The sequence below is a fragment of the Lynx canadensis genome, chromosome A1 (genome assembly GCF_007474595.2).
Source record: "Lynx canadensis isolate LIC74 chromosome A1, mLynCan4.pri.v2, whole genome shotgun sequence".
Classification (NCBI taxonomy): domain Eukaryota; kingdom Metazoa; phylum Chordata; class Mammalia; order Carnivora; family Felidae; genus Lynx; species Lynx canadensis.
The window spans coordinates 190,996,164-191,009,349 of NC_044303.2; the positions used below are offsets into that span (position 1 = coordinate 190,996,164).

The window sequence follows — 13,186 nt, forward strand, 5'->3', positions numbered from 1 at the left end:
CATTCAAGTGACTTCTCTCCCTCCTGTCTCTTCAGGCCTTAAGGTGATAACTGCTCCTTGGCTGTTATTTTCCTCTGTGGTTCTCCTAAACCTGACCCACACTGTTCTACATAATCCTTCTGTAAATAAGTCCTCCTTGAATTATCTTAATTTGAGTGTGAAGTGTTTGGTCTCTAACCGATAAGATATCATATTCATCTTATACACCTGACACAGTGCCAAGCAATGTCAGGTGAATGGGAACTATTATTTATAAAGTAAGTAAATGATCTCTAAAACTCCTTCTAATAGTCACTGTGTGATTCTGTGATCCCATAAGCCTACTACACGTCATGACTTGAAGAGAATCTCACAGTCATTGAAGACACACACACAAATACACACAGTCCATCTTGCTGAATGGGTTACGTTCCTGCCTCTTCCTCAAGGCAGTGAACTTTTGTGTTGGGAGATTCCAGGGAGAATAGGGTCTACAGGATAAATACGCTGAGAAGCAGAGCTGTTCATCCAGTCGCTTTAGGAGTTTGCTATCTGGGTCATTTCCCGGTGGGAGTCAAGCCCAAAGGTGAGTCCCACAAAGGTCTGAGTAGAAGTTGCAGGCTTTTTCACTTGTGCCCAGTGGTCCTCTGGTGTGTGAACTGGCTCCTGCAGTGGACATGGGCATTTGGTCAACAGGGGAGCTCAACACACCAAAAACATAAGCCAGCCTGTTTTTCGCTGGGACTTTAAGAGGCAGGGGAATAGCTAAGCTATTCATTGCTGTCCAACTGTGACTGAAGAACTCCGAATTACAATTTCTCCATGTCACCCACACAGCAGATGACAGCGAATGGGTATGAACAATAATCTGGTTCTTGGAACACGGCAAAATTCATCTTCATATTGGCTTCTCTTCTATCGGCTTTACCTCTCTCAAATACACTCACTGTGTTGCTGCCAGAATATATTTTTAAACAGAAATTTGACCTTCTCTCTTTGCACACTGACATCTTTTCTATCTATAGGTAGAGTTCCAACATTTCTTGTCTTTTCAAATATGGTCCTTATCTAGATTTACAGATTCAGTTTCAATTTGCCTCCCCCCTTAATCATCCTCACCCTTGCCAACACCTCGTGGCCATCCCCACAACTTCCACTCCAGCAAGGATAAGCTGATAATAGCTCCCTCATACACTCTATTTCCTTTATCATTCTACCTGTTAACTATCTCTCTTACTTCTGCCCACTTGCTTGCTAGAAAAAAACATAATTCATCTTCCAAACTGAGTCGGACATTACATCCTCTATGACGGTATGTCTCAAACTTTAATGTGCTTAGGAGCACCTGTGGATTTTGTGAAAATGCAGATTCTCATTCAGTGAGTTTCAGGGTGAAGCCAGAGAATTCACACTTGTCACCAGTTGGTCTTGCTGCTATTGCTGGTCTAGGGACCACACTTTGAGTAGCAAGGTTCCAGGAAGTTTTCCTGATGTCACCCTTCCCCTGATAGATTCCATAACTTTTTTCTCCTCTCCTCTCCTCTTAGACCATATTTCTGTTGGTGCTGTAATTGCTGGATGATTTTACTTGTTTATATGTCTGCCTTCTTAACTGTACCTGAAGTTTCTGAAAACCAAAGACTGCCTTTTTCATCTTTGTTTCTGTAGCTCTCGGTAGAGTATATGATAGGAACACAAGAAGCCTTTGATATTTATATCAAATGTTGAATGATATATAGTCTTTACTTGCTTGTGGAACATACAGCCATGTAATCATTTTTATTTGAGGAAAATTTTTGTTGTTTGACATTTGGGCAAATGGAACCCAGGCCATATATACTGTATTTATTAAAACATATAGCTTTATTTGCTAGACCGAACCTTCAACTATGTGTGCTTTATAAACGGTTAGAGATATTTGTAACATTTTTATCATGGACACTAGCAGGGACTGTACACTAATAAATATTCAATACATCTAAATATAAATAGTCTCAAAAGGTACAAAATGCAAAATCTATAAAATGCGTCTAGAACCAAAACCTTGTATAAGGGAATTTTTTGTGAACACATGGTACAATTTTCAACATGTGAGAGGGGAAAAGAGAAACAGACAGGAAGCCCCTTTTGCAGGATAGGACACTGGGGAGTGAACTATTGACATATGTTCAGTTAAGGCCCCAGCAAATCTGAGCGTGAACAAGATAATACCATGCAAGGGGTAATTTTTGAAACCAGACCACAGAAATCAGTCAATTTTGATGTTTTCCTTCTAGGCTGGATGTTCCAGAAATCATCTCTAATTAAGGGTTCTGCAAGAGAATGTACAAAAGGCCAAAAAGTAAACAGAGATGATTTTGAATATGTTGAGTAAGGTCATCTTCTGAATGATAGACTTTTATCTTGAGGCAACCAGTTTCACAATAATTATAGTTGAGGGGCGCCTGGGTGGCTCAGTCGGTTGAGTGTCCGACTTTGGCTCAGGTCACGATCTCACAGTCCATGAGTTCGAGCCCCACATCGGGCTCTGTGCTGACAGCTCAGAGCCTGAAGCCTGCTTCAGATTCTGCATCTCCTTCTCTTTCTGCCCCTTCCCCGCTCACACTCTGTCTCTCTCTCAAAAATAAACATAAAAAAATAAAAAAAAAACCAATAGTTACAGTTAAAAGCTATGCATCTGCATCTCTAGCTGGTCAAAATATCACACAGAAGAGTGAATGACTACACTACCCAATAATCTCTCTACAAGTTTCATCTGAATGCTGTAGGAAAACGAACTCTCTCTTACATCAGTGAACACAAAATGTCCAAGAAGAGTGCAGCTGACTCAAAGTTGAGATGATGATTAAAGGAAGCATTTATACACCCGCAGGAGGATCTTTCAAAGCTGTTTTGAAGCTCATCTATAAATGGCTTCCTGCAACATGACTCTGGAGGGGTGGGTGAATCAAAGGGTTAATTAATTGAGCAACTCCAAAGTCATTAATTCTAACAAAGGTGAAGCTACAGATGAGGAAAAAGAAGATCCTATTCCAACTTGGAGGTTTACATGGCCAACCATAGTGGTCTACGTGGGAGAAACATCATTCTGTGTTGACTTCTTTAATGGCTTTCTAGGTCTTTCCCCCAGCTATATTTATCTCCTTCTCTGCAACCCCCTTTCATCATCAGTAGGAGACAGTGCTGAATAGAAATAAAGAAACTGCACTGGTGTCAGACAGATGTAGCCTCTACACTTCCTAGCTCTGTCACTTTGGGGAGGTGTCTTGGCTTTTTAAAGCCCCAGTTCGATTGTCTGTAAAATGGGAATAAGAATAGTTTCTCATGGGGTTGGTGTGAACTCAGGATGAAATGAAATTCTGCAGATAAGGCTTGTAGCTCAGTACATGTTCACTGTGCAGATTTCAGTGCTCAATCAACAGTAGGCTGCCTTGTGCGCCTTGAAAGCACCCTACTCAGTGCCTGTTTCTATCCAGATGGTTTGAGCAAGAATAGACCCCTCGTTCCTCTCAGAGATTTTCAGGAGGCGTGAAGCCTCAACCTTGAAGTTGCAAACCTCTAGGGCCTAAACAAGCTTGGATTTCTCTGCAACACCACACTGCCCGACACAATGCTGCCCTCTGCTGATGAGGGTGGAACAGTGCAGAGGGGACTAATCCTAGAGGCCAGAAAAATTGGTGGTGGAGTCCTCAGTGGGAGTCAGGGTTCAGAAGAAACATCTTCTCCCAAGATGCCTGCAGAAGCATTCTGCGTGGAAGGGAAGGCACAGTGACCTGCCCAGCTTGGTACTAAAGGTGGGTGTTGGAGTACTAACAGCCCAAGGCCTTTCTCTGTACCATTTGGTTCTCCATCATTTGATGCCCTCTTTCTGTCCAGACGCCAGCCCCAGCCATGAGATAGAAATCGTTCACCCCGGTCCATCATGTCCCTTCAAGGAGGAAAGTGGCACTGTGCTGGATGAGTAACATGCATTAAGCTGCTTCTAGATTATCCGGCCTCAGATGTGAGCATTAGTTCCATCATCCTCTACGGCAGGAAGCTGCGGCTGACGACATCACAGCGGCTGAGTTTACACCTCCTGACCTTAATTAGTTCGCCGGTTCTCCTTGAAAAAGAGTCACACTCCTCATTTCTCTTGCCCCGTATCCTGGGATTCTATGTTGTCAGGTCAAGTAAAAATCCCTTGACCATAAGCTTTAGATCTCATCAACCCTTGACCATAAACTTTATATTTCATGTTTGAAATAATAACAAAAATAATAATCCACAGTCCTACCCCATCTCTCCTTTTCTCTAAGAAGTGCAAGAAACGTTGCCTGAAAGCTGTCAGATTGAGGTTCGTGCACCACACACAAGAGGCAGGAAGGAGGGTAGAGGCATCGCGGCTGCTCTGGCTTCACTCCCAGTTCAGCGGCTGAGCCTCCTGCCTGCGGCTGGGTGCCAGCCCCTGCCAGGGTGCTGCCTCCGCGGCAGCTCAGTGACCGGCGCCACAGGCCGGCTGCCTCTGGGGAGTCCTGGGCTGGTGGCAGCTTTTAATGCTCTATGAATGGAGAATCTGCTTCCCCCATTCAGGATCTGCAGCCCGTGGCCTGGCGCTGAGTCTCTGCTAAAGTCCTGATTCTGCAATTTCAGCCAGTTGACTCAAGAGTCTGCAGAAAGGTGGCCGGTCTTCTGGTTTCTAGAAGGGGAAAAAAAGAACTCTGTGAGTTCCTCGTACTTGTGTGTCATAGTTAATTCCAAAGCAAACCAGAACTCAAATGTGAATTTGAAAATGCGCTGCTGATTTTCAAATGTGTTTCCATATTTATTGTATTTGAAGCTATCGTGTCTCAGTTGTTAACAGCAGGTATTCAGGAATCATACGGCCTGCTTTTGAATCTAAACTGTTCCTTTCATTAGCTGTGTGACATTGAGCAAGTTACTTAATTTGTTTGAACTTCAGTTTTGTTGTCCGTAAAATGGGGATAATAATAGTATCTATCTCTTAAGACTGTTGTGAGAATTAAATAAAATCATGTATTAAAAATGCACCATTGGGGCACCTGGGTGTCTTAGTTAAGCGTCTGACTTCCACTCTCATGATCTCACAGCTTGTGAGTTCGAGCCCCGCATTGGACTCTGTGCTGACAGCTCAGAGCCTGGAGCCTGCTTCACATTCTGTGTCTCCCTCTCTCTCTGCTCCTCCCCTGCTCACGCTCTGTCTCTCAAAAATTAATAAACATTAAAAAAATTTTTAAAATGGGTGAAAGATGTCAACAGACATCTCATTAAAGAAGAGATACAGGGGCGCCTGGGTGGCGCAGTCAGTTAAGCGTCCGACTTCAACCAGGTCACGATCTGGCGGTCCGTGAGTTCGAGCCCCGCGTCAGGCTCTGGGCTGATGGCTCGGAGCCTGGAGCCTGTGTCCGATTCTGTGTCTCCCTCTCTCTCTGCCCCTCCCCCATTCATGTTCTGTCTCTCTCTGTCCCAAAAATAAATAAAAACGTTGAAAAAAAAATTAAAAAAAAAAAAAAGAAGAGATACAGATGGCAAAGAAGCATGTGAAAAGATGCTCAACATCGTATGTCATCAGGAAACTGCAAACCGAAACAATGATACACAACTACATAGCTATTAGAATGGTTAAAATCGAAAACACCTGATAATATTAAATCCTGGTGAGGATATGGAACAAAAGGAATTCTCATTGCTGGTGGGATTGCACAATGGTACAGCCACTTTGGAAGAGAGTGTGGCAGTTTCTTACAAAGCTAAATGTAGTGGTATCATATGATCCAGTGATTATACTCCTAGATAGTTACCCAATGGAGCTGAAAATTTATGTTCATACAAAAACCTGCACACAGATATTTATAGTAGCTTTATTGCCCAAACTGCAAGCAATCAAGATATCCTTCAGTAGGTGAATGGATAGCCAAACTGTGGTACATCCATCCAATGGAATATTATTCAGTGACAAAAGGAAGTGAATTATCAAGCCAAGAAAAGACATGGAATAATCAACAAATGCATATTGCTAAGTGAATGAAACCAGTCTGAAAAGGCTACACATTATATGACTTCAACTATATGACATTCTGGGAAAGGTGAAACTTGGTCAGTAAGATCAATAGTTGCCAAGGGTTTGGACAGAAGAAAGGAATGGATAAATAGATGAAAGCCCACTGGATTTGAAGGCAGTGAAACTATTCTGTTTGATACTATAATGGTAGATATATAATATTGTATATTTGTCAAAACTCCTAGAACTGTACAGCACAAAGAATGAATCTTAATGCAAACCGTGATCTTTAGTTAATGTATAAGTAGTGGTTGATTAATCGTAACAAATGTACCACACTAACGCAAAATGTTACTAATGGGGGGGGGGGAGGTATACGGAAACTCTCTGTACTATTTGCTCATTTTTTCCTGTAAATTGAAAACTTCTAAACAATAAAGTCTATTAGCTTAAAAATCAATAAAAGAGTCAAAAAAAGAAAAGAGTGCTAAGTAAATTTCAGCTATCATAATTATTACAGCATTTAATTCTCGTGAAGTTGGACTGGATTTGTTTTACACCTTTCTTTATGTCTTCATTGTTTGTTTCTGAATACAAAGCCTCTGTGAACTTACAGATCAAGCATTATTTAATTCTCTTATGAGTAAGAAAAAGGAGGTTCAGAGAATTGCCCAAGATTAATGACTAAGGAGTGGCAAAGCTAGGACAAAGTCTAAGTATCCTATACTTTCTTAATTCCACCTTATTACCCTTCAACAATCTGAATTTGTGTTAATTCTCTGTTCAGCAGCTTTTAATTGTCATTGAACTTTAAAACTTTCTAACTCATCCAAAGGACATCTAAGACTCATGCTGACGTGGCTTAAGATATAGCCTGCAACCCAAGCATGGGATAATTGAGGCATCTGGGAGGGTGCAGAATAATTGTTTTTTCAGTCTAAATTGTTGAACAAATAAAATGAACTCTTTTATTTTATTTTATTTTATTTTACATGTTTTATTTATTTTTGAGAGAGGGAGAGAGAGAGAGCACAAGTGGGGGAGGGGCAGAGAGAGGGGGGGCAGAGGACCTGAAGTGGGGTCTGTGCTGATAGCAACGAGCCCACGTGGGGCTTGAACTCATGAACCACGACATCATAACCTGAGTTGAAGTCGGACACTCAACCAACTGAGTCACCCAGGGGCCCCCTAATTAAGTCATTTTAATATTTGCACAGCACATGTGAACTTCTCACCAATTTATGAGCTAACTTCATGTGTACCTGATGGTTTTATGATGTCATGGACGTCTTTTCTCAGAAAATTGGCATATTGGCACAGGTCTGACCCCCTCTTCCTCTCTAACTGTTTTGGCTTGTGAAATTATACTGCAGATCAAATAATATTTCAGGTCACTGCCAGCTCTTTGAGGGATGGGCAACCTCTTTAGTTAGTAGACACTCCAACCCACTGTCTTGTTACTCTACTTCAGCCTTACCTGCTTCTTATCCTCTAAGAGGCTCCCTTTCTCTAGAGAATGTGACAGACCCTAACGTTGTTGATGATGAGGTATTGGGAAACCGCTTCCTTTACTGACCTCTTTCCAGCAATGATTCATGATCTGGTAGATATTTGAGGAGGCCAGCCGGGGCTTGTATAAGCGAAATCCAGTAGAGATATCTTCCACCACCTCTGAGTTGCTTCGGTTTTCATACGGGATTTTGCCTTCACTGAAGACTTCCCACATCAGCACACCTACAAGAAACGGGGAGTGCAGCACAGCTACAGTTCACAAACAGCAACCAAACGTACATTTAGAAATTGCAATTTCCTTGACATTAAGGTTCAAGTCCCTACCTTCAGGAAGTATAATAGCAAGCTACCTGAGCTGTATTTCTAAAGAACGGAGATTTCCCGGTCTTTCTAGTGATGAAGAACTTTCAAGCTTAGCCCTTTGTTATAGCTAACTCAAATGTTACTACTAAAAGTTGCAGGGGATGCAAACTGAAATGTTACACATCATGTAAATGAATGGAGTGGGTGAGATGTGCCGGAATGGGGACTAGGACAGACTGTAGAGAACTGAGGGTCAAATTCTGTCTTCAGAGGACAGTTGTGATTTAGCTGCAGCCAACATAGGGCACATGGGGATGAGGGCTCAGTATTGCAGCATTTTCTGTGTTTTTAAAAAGAAGTCATAAATTGAGAGTTTTAAAATAAAAATTTTTTAACATTTTATTTATTTTTGAGACAGGGAGAGACAGAGCATGAACAGGGGAGGGTCAGAGAGAGGGAGACACAGAATCTGGAACAGGCTCCAGGCTCTGAACTGTCAGCACAGAGCCCGACGCAGGGCTAAACTCACGGACCGCGAGATCATGACCTGAGCTGAAGTCGGCCGCTTAACCGACTGAGCCACCCAGGCACCTGAGAGTTTTAAAATAGAAATACAATTTGATTTTTTAAAATACTGTGAGGGTGCCTGGTTGCTTAGATGGTTAAGCATCCAACTCTTGATTTAGGCTCAGGTCATGATCTCACAGTTTGTGGGATCAAGCCCCACATCAGGGCGTGCACTGACAGCATGTAGCCTTCTTGGGATTCTCTCTCTCTCCCTCTCTGTCTCTGCTCCTCCCCTGCTCATGCTCTCTCTTTCTCTCGCAAAATAAACACCAAGAAAAAAAAAAGTAAAATACTGTGTAGACAGAACAAAAAATATCTCCAAGTTGTCCATTTTTGACCTCTGATTTAAACCCTTTCCTCTTCTGTCTTCAGAAGAAATGTCCCACCCAGTTTTATTATGTACCAATATATTCATAGGATGTCAGAGTGGGAAGAGAGCTTGCAGATAACCACTTTCCTTGGTTTTCAGAGCATATTTCAGAGATTCTTAGGGCAGAGTTTTCCCAAGTATGATTCCCAAGACGTCTGAATAAAAATCACCTCAGAAGTTTGTTCAAATGGCAGATCCTGGGCCCCCAGCCCAGACCTCTGGATCAGGATTTCTAAGGGGTCTAAAGAGGCATCTCAGGAGTTCTGGAAATTTGGAACCTGACTGTGAATAAGACTGTGTAGCTCCTTAAGATACCAGAATTTCTAGTGAGATTTCTTTGGAAAATCGAGGCCTGCTGCTGGAAGCTCATTTGAAAACAATTGCTTTCATGCCAACCTTGCAATGCATTGATTGGAAACTGAGGAAGGCCCAAAGAGCTTACTTGACTTGCTTAAAATAGCACAGCTAATTAGGGCAAAAGCATTAAAATGCATAACAAATCTCAATGGTCTTGAGGCAGGCATCAAGTTCTCAGTCCACCCAGGTTTCTGTCTCTCAGGCTTGCCGCTCCTGTGATCTACCCTCTCCACCCTGCTACTATCAAGCAGGCTAAGTTTGGATACTAAGGGGGCACATCTCAGGCAGGTGTGGACTGAAGCGAAACCTTCTAATTATAAGATGCAACAGAAAATTCACAACTGACAACCTATGGCAGAAAAGGCCTCATGCAGAGTTGGCTGGTGGATGTGACAAAGCGGCCATGACTACAAACGTGTGGCTCGGTGCAGCGTGACCAGCTGCATCCCTCAGAGAGTGGCTACACATCGGCCATACCTTTCCCCATTGTAGAGGTACTTGGGGAAAAAAAGAATCTTCTGCGATGGCTCTGGTGCAGTTTTATTTCTTCCAAGTTCGTTCTATAACTTAAATTTGAGTAACAAAGTCTTAGCTAGGCTGTTGAACAGGGAAGCTGTTTTAAGGAACAGTTCAGAAGAACCAAAAATTAACAAACCACTTGATTGTTGGAACTGGATATTCTAAAATGCTGGGAAGACTTCAAAACTAGTTCTCTTAAGAGATTTAATTAGTCAGTTTCTCCCTGGTACTCTAGGTCAATACACTTGGCAAACATTCCCTTCATGCACAATGGCAAAATCAAACTCCAACTCATTTCTTTCCAAACTATAACCCTTATAATCCAAATCAAAGAGATTGTCCGGTATGTTTTTGCGTACAGTTTAGTAGTTTGTGTATAGTTTGTGTACAGTTGTGCATAGTTTAGTACACACAAACTATGGCTTAGGATAATATGACAAAACCAGCAAGAATATTTAGTACTTTCTGCCATACCGACATCATTCATTCTGGCCTTTCATTCATGTCCATTTACACTTATCAGGAATTCTGATCCCTTATCATGGACTGCCAAGTTCATTGTCTACTCTTCTCTCAGTAAGACAGCACCTCTCTTTCCTTTGGACACACCACATTTCTATAATTGCTGTTTTTTTTTTATAAGCAATGAAGATTCCTGGATCTCCAAATGGAGATGGTTCTCTCTCATCATTCAGATCTGTGCTCAAGGGTCACTTCCTTGGAGAGGCCTTCCCAGACTATGGTATTTAAACCCACCCTCTTGCGTGGCTGGCTCAGGAGGGTGAGCATCCGACTTTGGCTTGGCTCATAATCTCACAGTTCATGGGTTTGAGCCCCATGTTGGGCTTTGTGCTGACAGCGCAGAGCCTGCTTGGGATTCTGTCTTCCTCTCTCTCTGCCCCTCTCCTGCTTGTGCTTTCTCTCTCAAAAATAAGTAAACATTAAAAAAAAGTTTAAAACAGACCCTCCATCCTAGTCAGTTTCTATCCCATTACTGTTTTGTTTTATTCATAGCATTTATTACTATGTGACTTTGTCTTACATACATAACTATTAGCTTATTTACATGATTGTTATCTGTCTCTCTCTAAAATTTACCTCCAAGAGAATAGGAGTCTTTCATATACAGGCACCACTGCATCGTGAGTACCTAGATTAGCCCCGGCTTATAGTAGATGTTCAATAAATTGTTGTTGAATAAATGAGTAAAATATTTATTGAGGGTTAAGTGTGAAAATATAATTTTGAACAAAATATGGTCCTGGTCTTCAAGGAACTCATATTCTAGTCTCCTCACTCCTCCAGCTTTTGATCTCACAGAAGCTGTCACCGGAACTCACATTTCCGTTCTCATTTTACCCCCCATTTCAAAGATCTCTAAGACCAAATGCAACAATGAGGCTCCTTCATACTTTTCAGAGCTGTTATCACACACAGACTATCAGTGGGGTGCCCTCATCACCCAGAGTCCTGGGCAAGTGCAGTTGCCTGGATCTGACAAGGTGGGTGTGGGGACAGAGGGGCACTCACCAAATGACCACACATCTGACTTGCTGCTATAGCGACTGAAGGAGAAGACTTCCGGGGATGCCCACTTCACTGGGAACTTGGTGCCTGTGGAACTGGTGTATTGATCATCAAGGACGAACCTGGGTAGAGAGTGGAGAAAGAATGTCTGAATGTTCTGGGGGCCTGGGTCTCGTTCCTGAGACTTTGCTGGCACCACGTCCCCATATTACCTTGTCATTCCAAAGTCGGACACCTTGATGACTTGGTTTTCTCCCACTAAACAATTTCTGGCAGCCTGGAGTGGAGACAGACAAACAAAAGAGAAAGGAAAACGGTTGGTGGATAAGCAGTATACAAGGGCACTCAGGAGCTTTACAGACGCTAATTAAGCTTCACTAGCACCTGACAGGAGTTAGCTAAAAAGTTAAATGTGTAAGATCCCTTATCAGGATGAGTAAGTTTGGTCTTTTAGTTTTATTCCTGGGATTCTAATTAGAAGAGAAACCCATGGTGGTGTTCAACCAACGATATGTGTTGGTTTTATTATGTGTTCTAATGCAACCTGATGCAATAGGAAATGTTAACATTAGGGACGGTAATGAAGAAACTGTCACCCATTTGACTAAAATAAGAATGTTTTGAGGTTGCTAATCCTCTTTAAACTATTCCTCAGTAAGGAGAGTACCTAGTCTCTAATTAGTATCACAGAATTGTGCACTTAGTGATAAAAGACTCCATTCTCTTTACAAATTTTATTTTATTATTTTTTCTTTTTTTCAAATTTTAAATGTGCCTACAAATCCCAAGGGGGATATGTTAAAATGAATATTTCTGAGCTCCAACCAGAGATTCTGAGGATGGTTTTAGCATCACCCCAATGTGATTGTGGTAGATCCTTAGATAATAGTTTGAGAAATTTACCAAGAGGAAACTGAGGCACAGAGAGGTTACGAAGGAGAGGCTATATGTTTCATTTTGGAAGAATGTAAACTCAGACTCAGAGGGTACAAATTAGAAGCAGGGCTGGGATTAGAGCCTAGATCTGAGTCCTACTAGGGCATCCCCAAGTGGGTAGAAATTGAGAGGGGAAGGAAGATGGTCTGTGACTTGTTATTTATCAATTTATTCCCAGTCTGGGTAGCTGTACATTTCAGGGGGACACACCCCTTCATCCTGAACCTATAGTTGTTTGCGCCGCATCCTCTTACCAGGTCTCTGTGGATGACACATGCCTCTTCCAGGTAGGCCATGCCCTCACACACGTCCAGGCACATGCCCAGCAGGGTTTCTGCAGCAAAGAGTCCTCGCTGGTTGCGCAGGTAATCCGACAGGCAGCCATGCTCCATGAACTCAAACACCAGGCAGATGGGGGCCTGCTCTAGGCATACCCCATACAGCTGCACCAGCTTGGGGTGAGAGAGTTTCCTGGAGGAAAAAGGCAAGGGGTGAGATGGTCTAAAGTCAGTCTCCCCCAAACACACTCCGTCCCCTAAACAAAAATGACCTGAAGGATGGTGAGCAGTCAAATGGTGTGTGTGAGGACAAATGTGTGTGAGGACAAATGGTGAGGACAAATGGTGGTGTGAGGACAAATGATGGCTGGCACATCATGGACCAGAGGAGAGATGGGTAGGAGATGAGACTGGGCAGTGGACAGAGGAAGACCATGACAGGCCATATAGACCATGGTGAAGAGTTTGATTTTAGTCTCCATGCCATTGGAAACCATTGCTAGATTTGAGCAGCAAAACGGCATAACATGGCGGCAAAATGGTATTTAAAGAACACAGCACAGAACATCATCCCGAAGACATCTTTGTGTACTCTTGTTTTGGCCACTCACATCATGACTTCAGCCTCCTCTATGAAGTCCTCTTCCGACATAGCCCCTTCTTGAATGGTTTTGATGGCCACCTTGTCCTTGTTGAGCCAGTAGCCAAGATGCACCAACCCAAACTGCCCACTGCCAATTTCCTGTACAAAAGTGAGCTCTGAGGGATCAATCACCCATTTCCCTAGAAGAGAGAAAGAGAGTTTTCCAGGGTTGGCAAGGAGTAGATATGAGGTAT

At 42.6% G+C, this 13,186-nt stretch overlaps 1 protein-coding gene across 1 annotated transcript in view; it reads right to left on the reverse strand.

Moving 5' to 3' along the window:
* Positions 1-2,594: 2,594 nt before the first annotated feature.
* The window catches only part of ITK (IL2 inducible T cell kinase), a 58,268-nt gene continuing 47,676 nt past the window's right edge, over positions 2,595-13,186 (reverse strand). Inside the window, exons 12-17 of the mRNA XM_030328502.1 lie at positions 12,961-13,132; positions 12,326-12,542; positions 11,348-11,412; positions 11,139-11,257; positions 7,557-7,714; positions 2,595-4,657 (exon numbers count right to left, since the gene is read on the reverse strand). Of these exons, the coding sequence (XP_030184362.1) occupies positions 4,586-4,657; positions 7,557-7,714; positions 11,139-11,257; positions 11,348-11,412; positions 12,326-12,542; positions 12,961-13,132 (803 nt within the window). The 3' untranslated portion in view covers positions 2,595-4,585. The remainder of the gene's footprint in view (positions 4,658-7,556; positions 7,715-11,138; positions 11,258-11,347; positions 11,413-12,325; positions 12,543-12,960; positions 13,133-13,186) is intronic.